The sequence below is a fragment of the Alligator mississippiensis genome, chromosome 5 (assembly GCF_030867095.1).
Source record: "Alligator mississippiensis isolate rAllMis1 chromosome 5, rAllMis1, whole genome shotgun sequence".
Lineage (NCBI taxonomy): Eukaryota > Metazoa > Chordata > Crocodylia > Alligatoridae > Alligator > Alligator mississippiensis.
Genome location: NC_081828.1, coordinates 59,695,797 through 59,720,626, shown reverse-complemented (window position 1 = coordinate 59,720,626; position 24,830 = coordinate 59,695,797). Strand labels below are relative to the sequence as shown.

Genomic DNA, 24,830 nt, shown 5'->3' with positions numbered 1-24,830 from the left:
TCATACTTACACACAACAATTTCAGTTTCAACAACCAACACTTCCTCCAGTCCATGGGCACAGCTATGGGCACCAAAATGGCCCCGCAATATGCCAACCTTTTTATGGCCCATCTGAAAGAAGAGTTCCTCAAGAATTTCACCATCAAAACCATGCTGTACCTGAGATACATAGATGACATCATCATCATTTGGACTAAAACCCTGTAGTCTCTGATTGATTTCCACCAAAAATTCAATCTCCCGAAACACACCAAGGAAGTCCAACACTAAATAGGACCACAGCAAGTAGAACCAGTAATCACTGTAAACAAATCAAGAAAGCTGTAATTTACAGTCAAGCACTCAGATACCATTGAATTTACACCGAGGAGAATACTCATGATCATCACCTCAAAAATCTCAAAAGGCCTTTCACCCAACAAGGACACTCCTCAAGAGAGAGAGATTGTACTTTTGTAAGAGTCACCCAGATACCATGCAACGATTTGCTGCAGTACAAAAAGAAAATCCCCATGAATCGCATACCATTAGTTATAACATACCACCCTTCCATGGAACCTACACAAAAAATCCTTAAACAATTGTAACTCATATTAGAAGAAGACCCAGTTCTTAAAGAGTTATTTCCAAAACCACTCATCCTAGCTTTTAAACAAGCACCAAACCTCGTTAACCACATCACTAGAGGCAAACTCCCTATGACCCAAACCACACCTAATGGATCCAGACCATGTTAGGACAAGAAATGCAAAACCTGCCAACACATCTCCACCATTCCCACAATAATCACACCCCACAACAGAACTACCACCATTCCTGGATCTTACACCTGCACCTTCAGAAATGTTATATATCTTATCCAGTGCACCAAATGCCCTGATGGAAAATATGTAAGCAAAACCAAACAACACCTGGGCTCCAGAATGAACACACACCGCAAATTAATCAAAGGCAAAAATATCCAATTACCTGTGGGTGCACACTTCTCACAAGACAATCGCTCCCCTCCAATTTCTGAGTTGTAATCCTCAAAGGGAACTTTACAAAACACCTTTTGTAGACAAGACTATAAACTTCACCTCCTAAATCTACTGGATACAAAAATCATGGACTCAAGATAGACATTGTATTTATGATACATTACAACCTGCCTGATATCTGATTCACCAGGTACCTGCCTGACCTTACCATTTACATTTTTCTCCTTCCTACCTCCCCCCTTGTTTACCTCCCTTCCTTTTCTACCCTTTTTCTTCTTAATTTCCAGCTATTCATTTTTTCCACAGACTGCCTCTTTTCTACCTTGGCGAACTCAATGACAGTAGAGTTTCCCTTACTTAGCTTTGGCATTATTTCCCTCCTCATTTCCCCTCTTCCCCTTTCCCTTCCCTACCCTTTGTTTTCCTAATTTCCACCTATTTCTCACTGACATCCTGTCACATTTTTAGCTTCTTTCATTTCTTGGAGATATCAGAACAGCAGAGATTCCCTATGCCTGAAGAAGGATGCTTATGCCCGAAAGCTTGCAAATAACTTTTTTGCAATGACTCAGTTGGTCTAATAAAAGAGATCACATCTACCCAAAGAAGCTTGCCTGCCTATGTTCTTAGACCAACACAGTTACAACCAAAAGCCTTGCACCATTTTTTCTGATTTTTCTCATGTTATATTTTTTTCCAGTACTATGCAATGAAATCCATTGTCATATACAGATATACTGCATGGTAATATGACTTTCACCATGGAACTGTAAATAATTGTGAAGCCTCAAGCAATGCTGTGCAGGAAACATAAGAGGATGTCGATTTTTTTAATAGTGCCTACTGTACGGTTTAGTAGAAAGGTGTGTAAGGTTTAGTAGAACATGGTTTGAAATTGATTGCAAGGCAACACCGCCAATTTACTGAGCTGGGGATATGAGAATAGTAAAGGGAAAATATGTTTATGTTCAAGTGAAAGAGTTTTATTTCTGGTATTATGGCAGATGAAGATCTTATCCTGGTTTCACAGTAGATGAAGATAGTGAGCTTTACTAGAGAAGCCTCTTATCCACTAATATAATAGCAGCATGGATAAAGGAATGTGTAGAATGCTACAGTTGAGCCAGGGGACTGTTATGAAACTAGGACTAGCTAGAAGTGACTAATGGGCCAGATCAGTAAAGGATTTGTTTATTTTTTCTATGACTTGTCATTGTCATTCCTAATCAGTCAGAGAGAACTTTGCTGGAGCAGCATGAAGTTCATTTCCCTAGGTCAGAAAGCCTCTTCCTGGTGCTGTTACAGGCTTTACAAAGCAAAATACCCCAGGTAATTTCATCTTTGGCGTATTCAATCTTAATGGCCCTTAACAGATCAGTTTAATCTAAACTTCCTGCCATTTTCCTCTCCACTGATTATATTTTACATGCATTTTTGACATTTACACTGTTACTATGCTAAACAATGAATAATGAAGAGCATAATTTACTTTCCTTACCCATGTTCCTGGAGAACAGTATGTTACTCTGCATATAGAATACATTTTAACTAGTATAAAATAAAATAAATCCTGAACTAGTATAAGTCAGTTCCATTAATTTCCATGGAACTATTAATTTACTAAATTAGGATTTGACTTTTGATTTGAATTATCCTACTCAGCTGCTATTAAGGGAGGCCAGTTTGATGCTAAAAGACCTATGTGAGAGGAAATTATTAGTTTCCCCTTGAACTCATGTGTTCTGTAGCCACACTTCACTTTCTAGTATTTAATATAGTAGGCAGGAGAAATAATATATAAATTCAGCTTGCAAACTTTAACTCCTGTCTAAAATTTACTGACAGTAATGTTTCTGTACCTGTTGTAACTCTGCTACCTGTATACTGGTATATACACCATTAATCAGCACAAGGACAGGAGTGATGACTCATGGGGCATGTCCCCATGAGTCTGCATGTGCAGGGGCATACATTTCCCATGGGACAAATAACAGTGGTACATATTTCTGCTGCTGCTATTTGTCCCCAGGCATGCCCCTGGATGTGCACTCTGGTGCACAGCAAAGGGACCTGGGTGGGGTAGGCAAGGTGGGGCCCAGCTCCTGTGCTGGCCCTACCAGCCTTACCTGGGCACCAGCAGTGCCTAGCTGGCTGCTCAGAGCCTGGCCAGCAGCAGGCTTCAGTTTCCGATCGATTTGGAGAGATTCAGGAAGATTCAGAGATTCAGACATAGAGACAGCTTTAAATGTTTTTTCTACATATCTCTAGGTAGCAGGGGTTCATGAGTGCTGTGATGCTGAGGCACATGAACTGTCCCACAGAAGCATGGGAGGTTCCCCAACACATTCAGCAGCAGATCTGGAAGTGGACCAGAAGCACTTTCAGGTCCACTCCACACCCCCCCCCCATCCTCCCCGGCTCAGTGACTAGTGCCTCCTGGGTCTGGGAGGGCATCTGGGGTCCCCCTGTGGCTGATCACCAAGCTGGGGAGGTGCGGGGGCCCCCCTAATGCGCTCCCCAGCTGACCCAGAAGTGGACTGGAAGTACTTCTGGTCCACTTCCGGGTTCACCATGGAGCATGTGGAGGTCTCCATCACACTCCTGTGGGATGCTCCATGCACCCCATCATTGCAGTGTTCACAAGCCATGCCTGCTACCTCAAGGTATGTAGAAAAACTTTTAAAGCTGTGTCTATGTCTGAATCGCTGATTCTCTGAATCAGCATCAGATCTTCAGTTTCGGATTGAATTGGGGATAGTGATCCGAATCAACAAATTGAATCATTGTCCCTGATTCAGGCCAAATCCGAATTGAATAGGGCCCACTTCTCACACCCCTAGTGACCATGGGTCTAGCCTTGGTTTACATACTTTTTTGGATCTGTGCATTTCTATTGGTAGCAGCTACATTTTGGGAAAGTAATGTGGTAAAATTCTACTGGCTTATGCTTTTCTCCATATGCAAACAGGTCTTTCAGTAATGTTATGGAACTACTGTGCCTCAACAAGATGTAAAATATACCCCTAACTGATTCATTGCCATACTTCATATCTATATTAAGTTACAGCCATTGTCCTTTGCATTCTGCTTAATGACAAACTTTTGAAGAGTTCACAGGCCAAGAACCTTTACAGATTACAAAAGCCACACACATGCATGCATACAACTACCTATATCGATAATTATTAAGTGCATGCAGGTGTAAATATAGAGATATAAGACTGTTTTTATTTTTTTACAAACTGTCTTCCTGGTGATGCTACTGATGCATGTTATAACTGATCCTACTTACAGCACCTTCATCTTTTACTACAAATGATAAGTTGAGATACTGAGGTTTAAGATCTCTTTATTCCAGCAGAAAGGGGGCATAAGAAGGCAGTCTTTCAGCTCAAAAAATCTCTAAATTACTTGAGGCAGAAATTAGCAGTAAGTATTTTAATCATATGAATATGTATTGTTATGCATTACAAAAATACATTTTCCCCAGCCACATTTATATTTAGTTACAGCTGTTACAATGGTATTGATATTCTACTGTACCAATGGTGGCTATTTGCATTTCTTATCTTGAACAATTGTTGAAGACATTCTTAAAAACCCCACAGCATTGATTCTTTATTTTTGAATGCTATTTGTAAACTGTTTTACAGCTTTCTCCCAGTTAACTGGCCACAAAGGAGCCACATATTTAAATGCCCATTTCTGTTTTGGAGGTGGATTTTGGGGTTGGTTTTTTTTTTTTTGGATAGAGAGCATATAGAATGTTTGTCACAACTGAGGAGTTTAAATTGCAAAAATAAACCTTGGAAAATATTTTTTTTTATAAACCTGGAGAGAATTAAATATATAGACTAAATAATAGCCTTGTAAATTCCAGGGCTTGCAGGAACATTGGAATGTATTGTGCGAAGGTCAATCTATAGTGTGAATATCAGTCTCTACTCATTGATGAATATCTGTCAGCCACAGCAGCTACACAGTAATAAAGCATCATCATAGAGGGTCTGCTAATCTCTTGAACCAATTATTGGAGTATATGGAGTTCTTTTGTGAGCAGAAACAGAATGTATTTTTATACTATTTCTTTTTACCCTGAGAAACTGAAGCAAACTGCCTCCTGCATTTTGTAAACTAGGGAAAACATACTGCTGTTATGAGGCACAGCTGTGTATGGATCTGATGCTGAATAATCATGTTTTCTTAGTATTCACTGTCATTAATCCTTTTCACTTGTTAAGACTCATAACCTTGGCTAGTTTTCTAAATTGCATCTATTTTTTAACTAACACTTAAATGTCTTCTTAGCCTATTTCATGGTTGCAGAATATAGCTGGTAAGAAAGATTTATCCATATTTCAAATGTGACAGAAAAGTCTATTCAGACTTGCATTTTTATATTTAGGATTCAAACTGTCTCTTATAAATTATATATAATTCACTTACACACTCTGCAAAGATATGCTATGCATGGGAACCTTCTTTGTACAGTTCTGGAACCCAGCTATACAGAAAATTGAGCATATCCATGATTTTGCTGTACGGTACCCCATTCCTGACGAGCTAAATCAGTCCTGACAGAGATTAATCATTTCCAGGACTCATAAAAACCTTAAGAATAAATGTTTTACCTTGAAATGTACCTTATTGCAACTATTATGATTTATTATTTGTACTACTGTGGTGGTTGAGAAACACAAGTTATGAACTAAGACCTTATTGTGGAAGGTGCTTTGAGACCAGCATTGCAGATATTTAAAAATGTAAAGGGCCTGATTCTCATTTACATCACTTTCTTTCTGTAAAAGGGCCTTAAAATGGTGTGAATATTTAATCTAAGCTGTACTTTGTCTGCTACAGCAATGTAAAAGAAAAGATCTTATCATTAATGAGAATCAATTCCAAAGTTTTTAGGAGAAGTCTTCATTGCTAACAAATGCATTTAAAAATTGTTCAAATGGAAAATTGTAGCATCATACCAGTATGATAATCATAGATTTAAAGCAGCAAGCAAAAACAGTTCCTAGCATGTTTTCCAGCACTTACAATACTGAAGCTCCAACCTGGTAGAGGCCTCGAGGCATTACTGTGATATATATAAATGAACATTACGGTAATGTAAATGTGATTATGACTGATTTTCAAGGAGCCTGAGGCAGATAGATGCCCCAAATCATGTTGGAATTCAGTGCGATCTGAATGCCTAACATGCTACATCTCTTGACAATCCCACAAGTAAGTAACAGTAAATAGATAAATATCTGGGACACAGAGTTTATCGTGAGGGATAGGGCATCAATTTTGTGAGAGCGCTTTGTCAAATGGTGACTTTGTATTCCCTGGCACTATATTACTCTAGGTGCAAACCTCAGCTTAACATGGGAAAATGCAATTTTATTTTATTTGATTCAATGAAAACATTCACATCTCATCAGCCTAGCTACAGAGGATCAGAAACAAAATGCATCTCTCAGGAAGCAGGAACTGAGCATACAGTGGTAGGATTGAGCTCAGTGTTCTGCCAGGGTGAGTTCTGCTTGCCAAAATTACCCTTCCCTCCTCCCTCACAGAGTGGCTGTCTACAAAGCAAGAATGAGCTTGAGCTTGATTGTGATAAAGGGATGATGTGATAACTGAGAGCTGAACTGAAATACTGTTTTTTTCCCATGGAAATTTTTGCTGGAAAAATACACTTTCCATTTATTTTGGGGGGGGGTTGTAGAAATTGAGTGTTGAGATGTAATATTTTAACAAAAATTACGGTTTTCTGTGCAAGAGAAATACTTGTTTTGGCAAAAATCTAGTTTCCTGCTGAAAAACAGTTTGGATGGAAGCAATTCAATCAGCTTGAGTGATATGACTATCACCAAGTAGTCAGGAGGCTTTGAAAGTGATTATTCATGAAGGGAGAAAAAATACTAATTTTGTGGGAAATAAAGGAAGATTTTCCCTTTTATTCAGGAATTTCCCTCAATGTAAGGGGAGTGCCATCTTTTATGTATATATTGGCACATTGCTGCTGACTTCAGTGGGAGAAAAAACCCATTGTTGTCAACAATGTAAAGCAAAAATCACCTTTCTAAGGCTAATGAAAAAGTGCGAGGAACAGAATAGTGGAAAATTTCTTTTATTTATGCACTGATTTCATACCTTTTTGAAATGTGTTGTGCCAAATATTCCTATACTTGTTGACAGTCATTTATGTCAACTAAGTTGCTATGATATAATGTTTAAGTATTATCCAGTATAAGAAAATTTAGTAAACCCCTGTCTAGTTGCACAGTAGGATGCCAGAGTTTAGGCTGTCACATCTTCTGAGTTGCTTAGTGTGTTGAACTACAATTAGCAATACACACCAGTTTTTCAAAAACTATTTTACAACTATTTTCTGAATCAATAGGTAGTCTGAGGCCTGATCCTGTTAAACATTCTTCGGGGACAAAGCAAATATACCGTGGGATGCATTCTGCTAGGTTCTATCATAAGACCCTCCTTGGAAAACCAAGCAATAGGAAGCTGAGATGAGAGTTGACTGCTTCATGATAAAGTAAAAGTGTTAAACTTTGGTGGTATTAACTCAGACAAAACTTCCCTTTAATTCATTGTTGTTTTGCTTCAGAATTTGGATTTCAACTGAATTTCCAGCACTGGCATCCATAAATACAATGCAAAGACCATCAATTGCCATGCTAGCTTTCTCCAAATGCAGATATGAAATGTGAAGGCAAAAGGGGTTGTTGATTATTCAAAACATGGTATGCAGTGTTTCCAGCACGTGCGCCAAGAGATGCGAACTCTTGCACCAAAGCATTGTTCTTTATTTGGAATTGTTTGCTATCAAGATTATCTTCTTTTGGAGTTGATGTCACTTTTTTTGCATCCCACACATTATCCTTCTACAGCTATATTTGTTGGCACATATGCCTATTTGAAACTGGCATAACATCTTGTGAGTGGGCAGAATGCCATCATAACAGATGGACATGCAATGAAACTAGTACAAGTATCAAGTCTAATTATTATGGGACAGACTCCCTTCCAGGAATGAGGAAACTGCAGTCTGTGTACATATCTGTCATCTAAAGTTATGCCGAACTGGTATTACTTGCTGAATTCAGGAACAAGATAACTTAAAAAATCCAAAATTACCAGTCACAGACTGAAAAGGGAAATTTATAGTAAATTTGGACTTCTTTCCTATAAGAAGGAAATAGAACATTTATGGAAAATTCCTAATAAATATAGTAGTGTTCAAATGAAAATAAATCTATGAAAATTATTCTAAAAATATTTTCATTTTAATAAAAATGGGGTTGTTTTGTTTGCTTTGTTTTTAACAGTCTTAAAGAGATCTGTAGCACGAATACACATTTCTTAAGATTTACCAGACATTTTCAACAAGGAAAAGGCACATTAATAAAAGGGAAAATATATTTTATTATTATTATGATTATTATTATTATTATTAGTCATGTTAGGTCTTCTTTCTGCATTGTTGAAACTATTTATACTATGGAATTTAAAATTCAAGAATTTAAAGCAACCTCATGCCTGGTGTAACTCCATTGGAAGTATCATAGAAAATGTCATAGGATTATAGAAATTTAGGGTTGGAAGGGACCTCTAGAGGTCATCTAGTCCAACCCCCTGCTCAAAGCAGAACCATCCCAAACTATATCCTCCTAGCCAAGGCTTTGTCTACCCTGGTCTTTATAACCTCTAAGGATGGAGAAGGGTGGTCTTAACAACCTCTCTGGGTAGCCTGGTCCAGTGCTTCATTAGTCTCCTACTGAGAGAGATTTTTCACTAATATCTAACCTAAGCTTCTATTGCTGCACCTTGGCCTGTTGAATTTTTATGGTTCATATTGTGAAATTAAAGAACTAGAAATATGAAAGTAGTTTTTTGCATCTGATTTTCAACTGGTTTCTAATAAGGACTAAAAATTGTATTACATTAACAAGCCTACATTTTCAATCTAGGGGCATTTATACACATGCTGGGGGGAGGGGCCACTTTCATTAGAATAGGTCCAAGAGCCATTCTAATTAAAGCGCCCAGAGCATTACGTGCATCAGTGCCCCTGCACTGAAAAATGGCAGTGGACACTTTACTTAAAGTTCATCAAACAAGCTTTAGTTAAAGTGCCCCTGCCACCATTTTTCAATGAGGGGACACTGATACACATGACAATGAAGTCTGCTAGAACACAGTGATTACCATGCTGTGACATGCTATAATTACAACATGTTGGAGCAGCCTCACTGCATGTGTATAGGTACTGAGAGACCTTTATGAGTGGTGTGATTTTCAAGTGCTGAGGACCCAGGAGGTCACACTGAATTCAGTGGAAGATGCTTGGTGCTTAGGGTTTTTGAAAATTATGCTTCTTAATACATTCTCCAAACATGGTCTTAACCATCTTTAGGGTTTTCAAAGATATGTAACTCACATGGAGGTTTCCACAAGCACAAATGATAGTTGGGTACCTAAGGGCAGATCCACAAAGGCCACACAGTGCTCCAAAAGCTAACTTTACACACAAGTGAATGAAAACAATTGACTTTCACCCTATTTCTGATTAAATGTGAGATGTGAAAGATGCACTGACTTTTTAATTTATTTATGCAGGGGAGGAATCACTCACAATTTTTGTGGACAAGCGGAAGCTGAGTAAGAGATCAGAAGGAAGTGATCCAAGTACCAACAGCTCTTCTGTGACTTTAGAAACTCTTCACCAGCTGGCAGCATCCTATTTTATTGATAGAGACAGTACCCTCCGCAGACTTCATCATATTCAGATAGCTTCTACTGCCATAAAGGTAAGGGAAATCCCTCTACAGTCAAGCTGAAAACATAGTTGCAGATTTATTACTTCATTCCTTTATGGATTATGATTTTAATGATGAAACAAGCTTGTTAGGAAATAATCTTTCATATCAAATGGATAATTTCAAGTACAGGGTATGGTAAATCAGCTGTTAGTTCAAAGGTGAGCTTTAAGCATTGCATACAAATTTCTAGATGCAGAGTATACAATTTCTGTTCTACAGGTAGTTAGCTAACAGCACTGCAAGCATTTAGCATTGCACCTTTTTTTTTTTTTTAAGTGTGTACTTTATTAAGTAACATGTGGAGATCGTTCAGACAGAGGCACACAGTTCCCAGCTTCCCAGTTCCCAGTGATTTTTTTTCTTTTTGGAAGATACAGTCAAATGTTGGCATTCATTTTTAAAAGGGTTTTTTTTATGCATGCATTTAGAAGAATTTTGATCCCATGTCCTGAGCCTTATTCTGCTTTGCCAGATGCAAAGCCTATGTATTTATCTGCGATAGTTTTTTTTTTCTTCATTGGGACATACCAGGTTAGTAGAGGTAGATGTGTATATGTTGTGTGATGCAATAACTATGTATCTGAAGAGCTATCTATTTTGAGACTAGTTAGCAGAAATGGCCTCTCAAGACAAAAGACAATCCAGACACAGAAACAAAACAAATTCTATGGTGCAATAGTTTCATAGTTTCATAGTAGCTGGGGTCAGGAGGGACCTGAACAGATCATCTAGCCTGACCCCTTGCCATAGGCAGGAATGAATGCTGGGTTCACAAGACCCCAGACAGGTGATCGTCCAACATCCTCTTGAATTTGCCCAAGGTAGGGGCGAGGACCTCTAGAAGATGCTTTTCTTATAAAGCTTTTACATAGGATACAATTCAGAATCCTTTGGTTTCAGTGGCCTTTGCAGCCTTTAGGGCATGCCCATTACAATAATTTACTACACTATTATGAAACATGCCAAGTGGCTCCATACATTCTTCTTCCCAGACTGTGAGTAGACCAGTCATATTCACCTTGGCTAGTTAGATCTACAGTACCTCTGAATTCCACTAAAGTGAATTTATGGCTCCCAAGTTTTGGAAGCCACATGATCACAACAGTGCAAGGAGTTTTAAACCATGTAAAGCCCATTAAGTTATCTATACAAACATGGTCTTAAGTACTATTTTCTGCTTTCCAGCTATCTTAGACCATATACATTTCTACCAAGAGACTCGTTGTTCTCTCAGTAGAGATGAGAGGTGTACAGGAATCTGTTCCATTTCTCTTGGGAGAAACACGCCCCTTCCAGGAGAAGATCTTTCAGGTATGAACCTGGAAGATTACCCCTGTCATAAAGTTTTCTCATGAGAATGAAGGTTAGTATGAGAGGCTTTCCTTTCACATTAAGATCATTCACAGTAGAAATCAGCATCAATAGAAGCAGTTTGGTTTGTTTTTAAAGAGAATTTATTACAGAGTACAAACTAACTAACCAAATAATCTGTTATTTGATTTAAAAAAAAGCCTCATTGAAATGCTGGTAAAATTATTTGGGCAGTAGCTGTTCTATTTGTCCAAAGCTTTTAATAAACTGCTAAAAATGACTTCGTTTCCATTTCACCCACTCTTCATTCATGAGATGGATACAATTACCAACTATAGTCCATCAACTTATCAGATTTGGACAATTGACTTATAGCAGGCCTGTAGAAAATGGTTGCTCTGTCTCATGTGGCAATGTTGATGTATAAAACCTTCCAAGTTATGCTTTCTCTATGATAGACAGTTTGTTAGCATTTGCATAACAGATTTCTATTTTCAGAGCATTTTTATTCAGCAGAAAACCTTTGTGATGATTGAAACTTGGAATGCAAAACAAGGAAAGCAATACAATTTGCTTGGTTTCCCCAAATCCCTTTCTCCCCTGCCCCACTCTCCTCCCCCCCCACACTTTTTCACAATATAGCATCTGTTTGCTTTTTTTCAATATAGGAACATTAATTAGAGTTCTGCCTTTCTAACACTAGGCTGCTTCAGAGATTAGAATTACCCTAGGCATAAACCAGACAGTCCTGGATGCCTTTCTGAGTTACAGCACTCTCCTCGGGCCACAATTCTGCCTTCCCCAATGATTGTATGGCAGCCTTGTGTGTCTATCTTCCAAAGAACATATACCAGAAAATGACCCCTTGACTAAACTCAGGACATGAAAGACAAACTCCTTCATGAAAAGCCATCACAGTTATAGTACCAAGTATTACCCCATATTTTTAGAAGTGTGTATAATTTTTATTTTAATATATAATGTAATGTAATGTCAATAATTTAAATTATTTTGGATTATTGAAAAATTAAAGTATTTTCATCTCTACAGACTTATAATTCACAGTAAATGTAATACAAATTGGGTATCCCAATACCATAGTTTTGAAAAATATGCCAGATGTTCCCCATTTCAGCTTTAAGTTTGTCCAACAAACATCACATAGCTTTTAAAAATTACTATGATATATGATTGCTTGTTCCAGTTTCTTTAAGCAAATGCATGTAAGACAAATTCAGGGGAAATACATGTTAACATAATGTTCAGACCAGTTAAAGCTAAAAATATAAGTGGAATTGTGGGTATAGATTAAAATTATAATTTACTCCCTTATAATGAGAGTCAGTTTAGCTATGTTACTTTGAAGTCAGGCTATAGGCAGGGCAGAATACTGACTTGTTCAGAAATGCATAAGCTTGCATAGGGTACTGCCTCTTTTTTCAGACCCTATGAATAGAATTGCAGAGACCAGGGTTTACCAAATAGAAGGGAATAAAGTAATTTAAATACAAGAATAGGGAGGAAGAAGGAAAAGATAAGGGATGGATATGCTGCTGAGAAGAGGGATAAACACACAATTAACCACTTAGGGACATAACGGTTATAAAAAGCTAGTACAGGTAATGAGATAAGCCAGAATCTCTTTTTAGACAATAATTACCACAATCTGTGGATGAGTCATTGTTTCATTGGCGATGTGGGTGCACATACACCCCCTGAAAGAAGCTCTGCCGATGGTACCAGTGGTGCCTGCAGGCGGTCGCTGCTCACCACCCGCCCTTGCCACTGGTGGCATCTGCAGGTGGCCATCAACTGCTGGTCAGCACTCACCCCCCCTCACCACTGACACTGCAGCAGCCACCTGCGGGAGCTCCCCACTTGCTGCCATGATGCCCCTGCCACTGCCGCCACCTGCAGGCAGTTGCTGTGCCCTGCCCCAGCCTCTGGAGGCATGTGTCGTTCATGCATGGTTTTGAAATATCACATTTCAGTTGGGTTTTAAAGTTCTGTTGTTTAGGACCTGCTAGTCTGAGGTCAGTGATGGAGTGCCTGTTGCATGATTAATTTGTCAATATTTAAACATGCAGAATAATTCAGTATTGCCAAATACAAGTACTAAAAAAGTTAAGTTTGACTCTTAGAAAAACAGGAGGTTGGCATAGAAATCATGAAGTTTTTTTCTCTTTAGATGAAGATTTTTGGTTTTTTGTTTTGATGGATTTTTAATTTTTTTTTTAATCCACTTTCTGTGGTGGCAGGATTCTTTTTTATGTACTTTATCTTTTTTTATTTTTTAAGGAGGGTGTCATTTTTTCAAACTTTCTCTGCCTCCACTCACTTCATTACATGTTACCTCACATTCTTACCTGGTTACTCAGTTACCTGAACTGGACTACACACATCTTGATAAATTAGAAACATAGCAAATAAGGACAATTTTTCAGCATTATATCTAATTTTTATGACTGTATGCAAATTTAATTGGAGATATATATATATATTTGCCTTTGAGATTTAACATTAAATACTTCCTCTCAGGATAGCCCTTGTGTGTATATATAGTTACATCTTCCTTACATATTATGAATGCCTCTCATTAAATTGAAACTTGGAACATTTTAAAAGTACAGTTCACTTTCCATTGCTTTGTTCTTCTTCATCAATAAAAATAGACATGTAAGTTTTATTTCTGCTTTTCAATGTTTTCATTTTCTAGTGTGTTACATATTAGGTTTGGGAACTACAAATAACTTGTTATATTTTAAAAATAGTGTCACTGAAAAGTCTAATAAATTGTCTGTATTCGTATTAGGCCTGTAAAACCCATATTAAATATTCTTAACAGATCTCCAGAAATAATTTTAAGGTTGCATACCAGATTTCTTACTAATACCCTGTTTTTGGTTGTTTATAACATTCGGAAAATTATACTTTCAGTGGTAGCGCTGTTCTTAAAAAAGAAAAAAAAAGAAAAGGTGGGGCTTAAAATGGAAGATTTTGCATGTCAGGAAAAATGAATATTTTTTTTCATTCAAAAACAGGATGAGAATTCAGCATTTTAATTCCATTATTAAACAAAGGTTTTAAAAACATGCTGCTTCAGTCTCAACCATTTTTATACATTTTGCGTAAAAAGGTACATTTTGAAATGAAAGATTAAAACTTCATTTAGAAAAAATGGAATTGAAAATGTGAGCATTTTCAAAACATTTTATCTCAGAACTTTAAATGTTTTCTTTCTTTAATTGATAAAACTGTTTTTCTGAAAATAGAAGGTTCTGCTTAATACTATTTTGACATTCCCCCCACCCCCCAGATAGCTATAATTGAAAGCTTTTTTTGGAACATCTCTACCACCAAACTGGTTGAGCGCTAAAAAGTTGCTATTCAGCATGGTAACAAATACTACTAAGGATAAGGGCTTCTTGGGGGTTCTGGTAAAATTTATTTTTGATTTGACTTGAGTTATGAGCCTTTGAAATTGTATTTTATGCATATAGATAAAATGTACATACATTTTCAGCTTAATTTACTGAAGTATGAATATTTTATTCAATAACATAAGTAATGCAGCTGTAGCTAACTTAGAATTATTGTTGTACAGTCAAGCTTTGTCTAGAGACATCTGGAAGTGGTTTAAACTTGTTAGCATGGAGCTCCACCCAGGCTAATTTACCCTACCAAGAGTCAAAACTGTAGTGAAAAATCTGATAATTATTCCTCTATCCTCACCTTTTCAGATGCTTCCTTAAATCTCTCCCTCTTCCAGAACTGTCACATACACCTCTGATTTAGTTAGTACACAAGGTGTAGATCTACCCTGCTTTCTTGTTGACTTCAGACTAACAGCTATTTCTCTCTGCTCATGTAAAAATGAGTGTAAAAAAAGTCATTCAAAGCCCATTAGAATGTGTTTATTCCTAAATCAAATGGCCCCATATTGTTCCATAGCTACTTATCCTATATTCTTCTTAATTACCCTTATTACATCCTCTCTTGCCTGTCTAATCTGCCATTTAAAGTATCAGCACTTTGGTGCAAAGATTTTATCTTCTATGATTGTCCTGAGATGCAGCTGGAATATTAGGAGGTGCTACTGAACATTAAACACAGAATCACAAGAACAACAGACCTATAATAATTATTGCCATGCTTGGTCCTTTAAGAGGTGAAGATTAAAAAAAAAATGAAATATACACACAAAAATTCTTCAATGACTATGGTTCTGGTCCACCTTATAAAAACCACACAGGTCCTGATGTTTGTAGTAAAAAAGAAGTTCTCCCTTACTGTTCCGCTTAATTGGCCAAAGTGAGAGGTTACCCTCCTGCCAATTCCCTAAGATGTTTATAGTTTACAGAGGAGGAAGAGAAGATGAAACCATTAAAAACATGTTTACACCACAGCTGTATATCCTTAATGTACAACCCTGAAAACATGCTTTTCTTATTCTTCCTGCCTAATGTTCACCTAATAATTGTAGATATGTATACATACAAGTGTGTGTGTGTATTCATACATACACAATTTGTATGTATACATATCTACAATTGTTACATGCTTAAATAAGACTTGAAAGATTTTTCTCCCTCCTCCTGATGACATACATTAGGATCAGGACAGAAAAGCTGATAAATTAGCATTCTAATTCATCATAATTCTATCCTCCTCCTCCAGTTCAATATATGTTATATATATATATATATATATATATATATATATATATATATATATATATACACAGAGAGAGAGAGAGAGAGAGAGAGAGAGAGAAGTAACAATTTTTAGGTGCATGTTAAGCAGGAAGAATAGCAAGAGCAGTGTGTTATTTGTTACAACAAATATATATAGCTAATCTCTTTGGTATATGGCCAAGACTTCATGGGTCTTAGGTGTGTTTATTAACATATACCCAGCACTGCTCTAACAGTGGGTATATTATATTCTTTGACTGTTAGTGCACACAGAGTAGGAATAAGTGGGTGATGTATCTTTTGTTGGCAGTTCTCCCTAGTATGGTTGGAGGCAGTATAATCATGCCCTAAGTCACTTGAGCAAAAGCTATAAAACCAGTCAACAAGAGTCTAAAAATTATAACTCAGAAGTTTTATGCTCAGATTATTCCTCTTTAAAAGTCTCAATATATATCTGTTTTTGTTTTTCTCAGTTTAAGAAAATTCATTCAGTTTACCTATAGAAAACAGAATGTGTTAATGAAGTATTCTTCACCCTCCAAATAACTGCCTAAAGTGATATCCATTCCACTTAAAACAATTAACACCTGATCAGTTTATGTCATTTTGTACATCCTCAACAAGAAAATCATTCTAATAAGTCATAACCAAAATCATTTTCTGTCCAGCCCTGATGTTTTAATTTATTGAACTGGAGGAGGAGGATAGAATTATGATGAGTTAGAAAGCTAATTTATCAGCTTTTCTATCCTGACCCTAATGTACGTCATCAGGAGGAAGGAAAAAAATCCTTTAAGGCATATTCATGATTTATTTTTAATTTGCTAGGGACAAATACTGTTATTTCAAATCAAAACTGTGATTTCTCCAGTATGCAAATGTACAGCACAAGGAAAGGATTGATGCCAGCATATTTGATGAATGTAATCAGGTTTGTTAACTGTGATATAATTAGCCAGGAATACAATATGTGCAGAATTGTCAATGGCCATGCCATTAAAAATTGACAGTGTTGTTTTTACTTGAAACTGAGACAAGCCCTCTCTTCCCCACTTCCCCCCAATCAACACGGGGAAAAAAAGCTAGTTTGGGATTTGAGTATGAGCCTAGGGCAGGTGGCAGCTCAGCTCTAATTTTGGCCACAGGCTCAGAGCTAAAGCCAGAGCTGAACCACTACCTACCCTGGGCCAGAATGTCTCATTTGGAAGGAAAATGGGCTGAACAGAATAGGATGCAGTTTAACAAGGATAAGTGTCATGTGTTGCACCTGGGGAGGAAGAATAACCAACACTCCTACAGCCTGGGAGGTACCATTCTAAGTAGCACAACTGCAGAAAGGGAGCTTGGAGTCATAGTCAACTCCAAAATGAACATGAGTCAACAGAGTGATGATGTAATAAGTAAAGCTAACTGCACCTTTTCTTGTATAAGTAGGTGCATCACAAACAGGTCTAGGGAGGTGATACTTTCCCTCTATGCAGCATTGGTCAGGCCGCAGCTGGAGTACTGTGTCCAGTTTTGGGTTCTGCACTTCAGGAGGGATGTGGATGGCCTGGAGAGGGTTCAGAGGAGGGCCACTTGTCTGGTTAAAGGCTTACAGAAAAACTGGAGGCATTTAAGAGGAGGCTAAGAGGTGATCTCGTGGCTGCCTACAAACCTATCGGGGCGGGGGAGGGGGCAGCAAGAAATAGGGGATATAACATTTACCAGGGTGCCTGTCAAGGTAACTAGAAATAATGGCCACAAACTGGAAGAGAGCAAATTCAGATTGGACATCAGGAAAAAGTTTTTTACAGTGAGGGTTGCAAAAATGTAAAATAAACTTCCAAGGGAGGTGGTGCTGTCCGTTTTCTTGGAGGTGTTTAAAAGGAGATTGGATAGACACCTGGTTTGGGTCATGTGACCAAAGAACTCATTCCTGCCCATGGCAGGGGGTTGGACTTGATGATCTACTAGGTGCCTTCTAAGCCTAACATCCATGAATCTATGTAACTATGGGAAGGAGCAGAACCTACAGCTGTCCCCCCTACCATCCACCCCTTGCCCTCCATCCCCTTCCTCCACCCAGCTTTCCTGAACCTCCCCTTACTTTCTCCATCCCACACCCAGATGGGATAGGAGCTGCCTCCATTTCTCCCTGGCCAGCCTAGGCTGAGGCTGAGTGCCTTGGGGGAGCAGAGCTGCAGTAGAAGATAAGTTGGCATGGAACAGGAAAGGAGGAAGTGGGGAGGCATGGGCATGAGGGACAAGGGGTGTGGAGCAGGTTGCATTGGAGGACAGGCACAAGTATGGGTTGTACAAGGGTGTGTGGCAGGCAGGAAAGCATGGGGCAGAGGTCTGACCCCTCCCCCTATACCACTACTTTCTTACCACAGCAGTAGAGGGACAAATTTAAGATGACCTTCCACTAATTAGATTCTACACATTGAAAATTATAGGAAATTTATTATTTTCAATTAATAGAATCTAATTATTGGGTGGGTTGCCTTAAATTTGAAGTTGCCTTGGATGTGTTGTCAATATGCCATGATATAAGTGGGGAAAAAAGAAATAAAACATCAAGCCATAGCATTCTTGATACTGTTTTCAAACTGGAGGTCAGACATTTAAGGATGTTACACAAAGCCTGTATCAATGTTTACTTTATTTGAAAATACTTTGGTACCTACATTATTTTGGTATTATTTTAATTATGTATTTTAGTATCACATGTTAGATTTAGATTCTAATTCAACAATTTGCAGCCTAAGGGACCTCATTGGCAACTTGCCAGAAGCTTGATGGCTGTATCAAATTTGCATATACATTTATATGATCGTGTATATCCTGTTGTGTTTGATAAATTACAGAACCCACATTATTTGCTCTATGCTTTTTTTCAAAGGTTTTTGCTATGGAAACCCTTCTAGCTTCTGGATTAGCTTCTCCAGAAGCTTAACATTTGTTACCTCCCCTTCCTATCCTCCAGACAGCCAGAAAGTAGGGACTTTGCCTTCTAACTTCTTTGTGAATTAGGGGTTGTCTCTCTGTCTATACCATTTGACTGGCTGGCAAAGGCAAACAGACGTAAAATGTCTTTCCCTCCCTCCCCACTCTGAGCCCACCTTTTATGGGACATATATTTAGCTGTTGGAACTTGGCATTGCTTTCTGGACCTCAGCTCCACTAATTCATTTAAACCTGCCGAGGACCTGGTGCTATCACTCAAACTCAAAGTAAGTTACTGTAAACAAAGACAGTTAATAGAAAACTCCAAATTGTACAGCCCTTGGTTTTTGAGTCCTGCCAACACGCACATATTTTCCCCTCATGGTGTCTTAATTTATAGACCTTCCTTTAAGCACCTGTGTGAAGGGAAGAGGGCCAAGTAGTGAGCCTGTACCTTTTTCCTTGCCTCTTTTCCTGGCCCCATCCTAATTGTTGGATGCTGTGAACACAGGACAAGGAGACCACAAATCAGCACAGCACCAATTGTAAGTCTCCCAGACACTCCCCCTCATTGGCCACTGGCAATATGATCTTAATGTACTGCACTGAGATGGTACATCGTACTTCCAATAGCTAATTAGGAGATTATTTCAACTGCTGAAGGGAGAGGAAGGCCTGGAGGGGGAGGGTGCAGACACAGAAAGGCTTAATACATCTAGCAACCTCCTCAGTTGGATGCAGTTTTAGGGAGTAGCAGAAAAAAGCTGTTGTTCACATGACCCCTGAGTCGTATTCACCAGAAGCCATAATTCTACCACTCACATTAATGCAAGTATTAATTCAAACTAGTAACTTTCCATTGCTTAATACTGCTCTTGGCTTGTATGAATTCCACTTAAGAAGCTCCATACTGAGAAGAACACAACAATGTGTAGGCTGGACCATAAAATTCCATGTGGATTTTCTAGTTAGTCATTTACTGAAGTCCAAAGCCATTGTGCAGAACAGAGGGAAAACACATTGGTAACAAAACATATGAAATATTTTTGTTTTCTCCATCTGTGTTCTAGAAAAGGACAAACAAAGTTATGCTAAGCTTTTAAAATGTTACTGTTGACTCTTTAGTAAGTGGAAGATATTATAGGACCAGTATTTTGGAGGAAAGAGATTTTTCTGCCGCAGCTCCACTTGGCTCAAAAAAGAAGGTAGAAGCCCAGGTAGATTTGCACCTTATAGACTAAATTAGATATATATTGTGTAAGCTTTCTTGAGCTGAAACTCACACTTTATCAGACGTGCACAGGCCACTGTAGGGAGGAGTGATTTGAATATAAAAAATAGGAAGGAATTAGGGAGGTGGAAGGGATGGGGCAGTGCTGGTAGAGGCAGACAAGCAAATGACACATAGGAGCAAAAGAGTCACAAATGCTAATCTGAGTAACAGGATAAGAATCTGTATGGAGTCTTAATACATCCAGTTTTTAAACACTGCATGGATTTTTATCCCATTACCTGGATTAGCTTTTCTGACCCCTTTGTTCCTATTGATCCTTTACTTGTTTAGCTCTCCCATTACTGCCCCACTTCCCCCATCCTTCTTACATTTTATGGAGTTTTCCAGTATGTATTTGCAGTCAGATTAACGCCTTTTAATGCCACTTGAGTTTAATAAACCTTGAAGGTCTGCCCTTTCGGTAGAATCATTGTGTAACTGTTCTTGAGCTCTGAAAACTATATTATGGTGATTCTCTTATAGTGATGCTCTTAACAATTTAAGTACTTTTTAAAGATTGTTTAGGTTGTTTTTCTTTATTGTACCTCTTTTTTCCATGCTGGTGTCTCTGATTTCAGGTTCTGAATGGCATCGACACTGAAATGATTAAATACTATGGAAAAGATTGTTCTTGTAACAGCTTAAATGGGCAGCCTCTGAAAATGTTGATGCTTTGCATCTTTTGTTATAAATACCTGAAATTTAGAAGCTTTAGAAATCCATATTTCTGAACATTTCTTTAACCAACTGACATGGCTCACTTCCATTTTTAAGTATTAATAGATTCATATCTGAGATGTCAAATGGTGTAATATGGCATAACCTGAAATAGTCTACAAAGCTTGAGTCTACTAGGTGGTTTGTTTGGGTGGGCAGTGGGTTGGTAATATCACATATAAAAATATTGAACTAGAAAATAAAGGGGCGTTATTAGGTATATATGACACCAGTGATGTAATCAACATTTAAAAAAAATTACCCATTTAAGCTTTGCATTTTACAGTGTGAGTTAAGGCAATCAAGAGATGGATTAAAACTTTTAAGCAGTAGCTGTTTGTTTGTTTTTTTTTTTAATTAGAACCATGAACTGTTCAGCTTTTCTGAAGATTAAGCTACTATTTGAGAAAAAGGGCTGATATTTTCAAGGAACCTAAAGGAACTAAAATGGGATTATTAAAACCTTCCAAAAGACTTATGAATAAAAAACAAATTGAGTCACTTGGGATCTCAAAATTCCAGACAGTCAGGAAATTCAGTGGGAACTGAACACTTAATATAGGCTCTTTTGAACATCTCTTCCAGTTTTTTTCAAAAACAATTCCCAAGTTAATTTATCTTTAGGCACCTAGATAAATGGCCATTTTCTGGAAAGGGTAGCAAATTCAATTGTTTCTATTAACCCATCTGACAGGTGGAAGTGCACCTTTGGGTGTTTGCCACTTTAAGGGCTGGAGGCAGATACTTGGAAGGTGCTTGATTAGAGCAGCCATTTTAAGACCCAGTTTATATAGGCTGAGGCAGCCTGCTGGCAACTGAGAAAGAAGCATTAGCTGGCTAAGCTATGGCTTAGGAACATTTTGGAGGTAAGGGTAGGAGCTATGGGGATGGATTGGAGTCTCCTGGTCCTGGGAATGACCTAAAACTGCACCCTGCCAAGTAAGTGGGGTCTGGCAGGGCTGTCTGTGGTGGAACAGCCCCCAAGAAATACCAGACCTTAACCCCAGCCCCCACCATCTGGTGGGTAGTTGTGAGAACTGTGGGAGCAGTGAAACTAGGCATGCCTGTTAATAGGTACCTGAACCCAGCAGGGACAAAGGGTTCTGGACACCCCAGAAGAAGGGTAGTGGTGTTGTGAATAGTGATGGTGTGGGCCTGCTTAGCATAGGGTGCAATAAGGGGTTCCTGAAGGACTGAGAGTGTGGGGTGCAGAGTAGGGCTGCTGAGGGTGGCCTGAAAGGCTGTACCAGGGGTTTACTGAGTAGGGCTGCTCAAGCAGCTTGAAGGATGGTACATGGGCCAACCCCAAGTGTGTCTGGGAAATCAGTTGCCCAGTGATGGGCTAGGGGCAAAAGCAGCTCAGTGATCGGCACAAGGGAAGGGTACATAGAGTAGGGGAGCTTGAGCAAACTCAAGATTCTGCGTGTGTCATGCCAGAGTGGGAGTAGGCAAACCTGATGGCCCAGAGGGGGTCACTCAATGGTGCAGAGCAGTAGAGAGTGACTCAGTGATGGGTGCATTGTAAGAGGCCCCTGTGAGAGTGGGGCAGAGTGTGTGTGTATGTGATAGAGGCCCAACAGTAGATTGAATTTGACTCAGCCACAAACCAGAACAAACAAAATAATCTGGATGCCATCTGCAAGGAATAGGCCACAGTGTAGGGAAGTTTTGGAGCCATGGGTAATGCTCCCTACCATCGGGGTAATATAAAGGCAGCCTCCCGCTTAATAAACCACATTAACATTCAAGTCTTGGCCGGCAAGTTAAGTCAGACTGCCCTAGGCAGGTGGGTGGGCCGACTTACGATCTGGCCTCAAGAGTGCCCCCTGTCACAAACATCTTTTTAATACTTAGCAACTAGGAAAGATGGGTCATTTATTTAGATGCCTGTACATTGACTTCAGAACTCAACATTGAAACACCATTTTTGAAAATTTTAACCAGTTTTAAGGCAGAGATTTGCAAAAGGGTCCCGTGGCTCTTAAGGATTCCAAACTAAATATTGAATTGAATGAATAACATTAGGCATCTGAATTGGAAAATATTGATCTTAGTCTCTGTGCTCCACAATTTTCTAATCTGTAAAACTGTACTTTGTTTGACTCTTCACTGACCCTTCAGGTCCTTGGATAAAAGCCACTATAGCACTTTAAATGTAGAAATATCTCACTTCGAAAGCTGAGTCTTTTGCGACTGTTTTTTTCAGCCTTAAATGTGGTGTCAATTAAAAACAACTTTAATTTGTCGAGAAGGAAAGGAGCTAATGCTGTGGAGATTCTGCAGGGTATTTACCTCACAGGTGGAGAAGGGGTGAGATTCTCAGTTGATGTAAATCTGGCCCTCAATATTCTAGAAAAAAAATGCACGCATTGTCAAGTTAACGCTACAACATTCTTAGTAAACATTCTTAGAATGCATGCTCAGCAACTTAATTGACACAATACATCACAGCAGCTGCAACATGACACTTGTAAAGGGATGTGCCTTAGTAAACTGTAATATACACTGCACTGTCTCATTACGTTTTCAGCAATATGCATACCGAGGAGTAACGAATGCAGGAAGTTATAAAATCTCCAACTAGTTGGTAACACAGCATGAAATGGTTTAGGAGCAACAATCTAGCAAATAATAGAAAGCCTGGAATATGCATTTTCAAAAGTGGTTAGATAAATACTCTTCATTTTATGAGATTCCCGCTAATCTCCATATGTGACAGACCACAGCAGATCTAAAGGGTTTCTCAAGGTCTGTTATACAGACAGAGTAAGGGGGAAAGAGTCTAGATTTTTTAAAAGAGAAAAAAAAAAACTAATCAGGCCATAAATATAAATACATATGTACACAAGAGACCTTAACGGTTCCCACACAGCGATTACTGTCACAGTTGTCAAATATGTAGGCATAATTTATATGTTCCACAGTAGCTAAAGTTTCCTAAAATGTTTCATACTCTATTTCCTCATTTCTTTTCCAAGACTTTTTCTTTAGTGAAATATGGAACCAAACCAAACTAAGCCAAATGAAAATAAAACAAGGAAATATAAAACAAGCTAATGTTGAAGGATCCATTAAGAATAAAAACAAACAAATAAACAAACAAAAAACAAACCCCAAAACGCCATCCTTTGAAATCTTAGTCTGTAAACTTTAAGGAGAACATTTAAATGTTATTTTACCCCTGTTTTAAATTAGGTCTTTCTTGTCACTGAATTATGATTTATATATATCTGTATAATCAGTTTCATAACTAGAGAGAGCGCCAATTTGGTGGAGGGTCAAAACCAGAAGCTACTCTGTGTTTGGCAGATGCCCTAGATGCCCAGCCATGTCACTGCACCTCTGAATATATACATTAAATAAAGTAGCTATACTTTCTAATGACTATGAACAAGAGGAAATTTGCTCCCATTAATTCAAGCCTCTGGGGCAAGGAAAGGAGAAGGCTGCCTCTGCAGAATGATTTTCCCTTTTCTCTGAGGCTCATTGTAGATCTTGAGTCTCCATTGAGTTTGTACTCCATCTTGTCTTTACTCTGTGTTCCATTTTGTTACTGGTTATAGAGACCTCACTCAACTGAACATGAATAAACTATTCCAAGTATGGAACAGGATTGACAAAATAACATCATACAATTCAGTAAATAGTGGTGATAATATTTAGCACAGTATTGTTGACTAGTTGCTTCTTTTCATGTAAAATAATCATTAAAATAAATAGTGTGCCTAGTTTTGCTTTGGTCCCCAGCATTAATTTCCAAAAGAATAGGCATGGATACTGCTGAGAGAGGCCCTTCAGAGCTCTTTATCTCCTGAACTCTTGTTCTAATTGGTTTCCAGCTGCTAGCTGTCCATGGGTCAGAAAATGTCTCAGCAAGAACTGTAACATTCACAGAACAGTTCTGAACTATACAAAACAAGGAACACTGTGCATAAAAAGGGAAAATTGACCTAGACTTGGGAAAATCTCATATAGGGTAATAGTGACTCAGCAACTATAGGTGTAAAGAATAATGAAAGTCTTTTAAACCTTTCATTGCTTCTGCTTCTTGAATTCCAATATTAAACAGCATATAGTCCTTCATATATGGA

General features: G+C 38.3%; 1 protein-coding gene across 2 annotated transcripts in view; it reads left to right on the top strand.

The window, feature by feature from the left end:
* Positions 1 to 24,830, top strand: part of BRINP3 (BMP/retinoic acid inducible neural specific 3) — a 345,467-nt gene that overhangs the window by 196,381 nt on the left and 124,256 nt on the right. For both annotated transcript variants that reach the window (XM_019500320.2, XM_019500321.2), the window contains exon 4: positions 9,614 to 9,804. In XM_019500320.2, the coding sequence (XP_019355865.1) occupies positions 9,614 to 9,804 (191 nt within the window). The remainder of the gene's footprint in view (positions 1 to 9,613; positions 9,805 to 24,830) is intronic.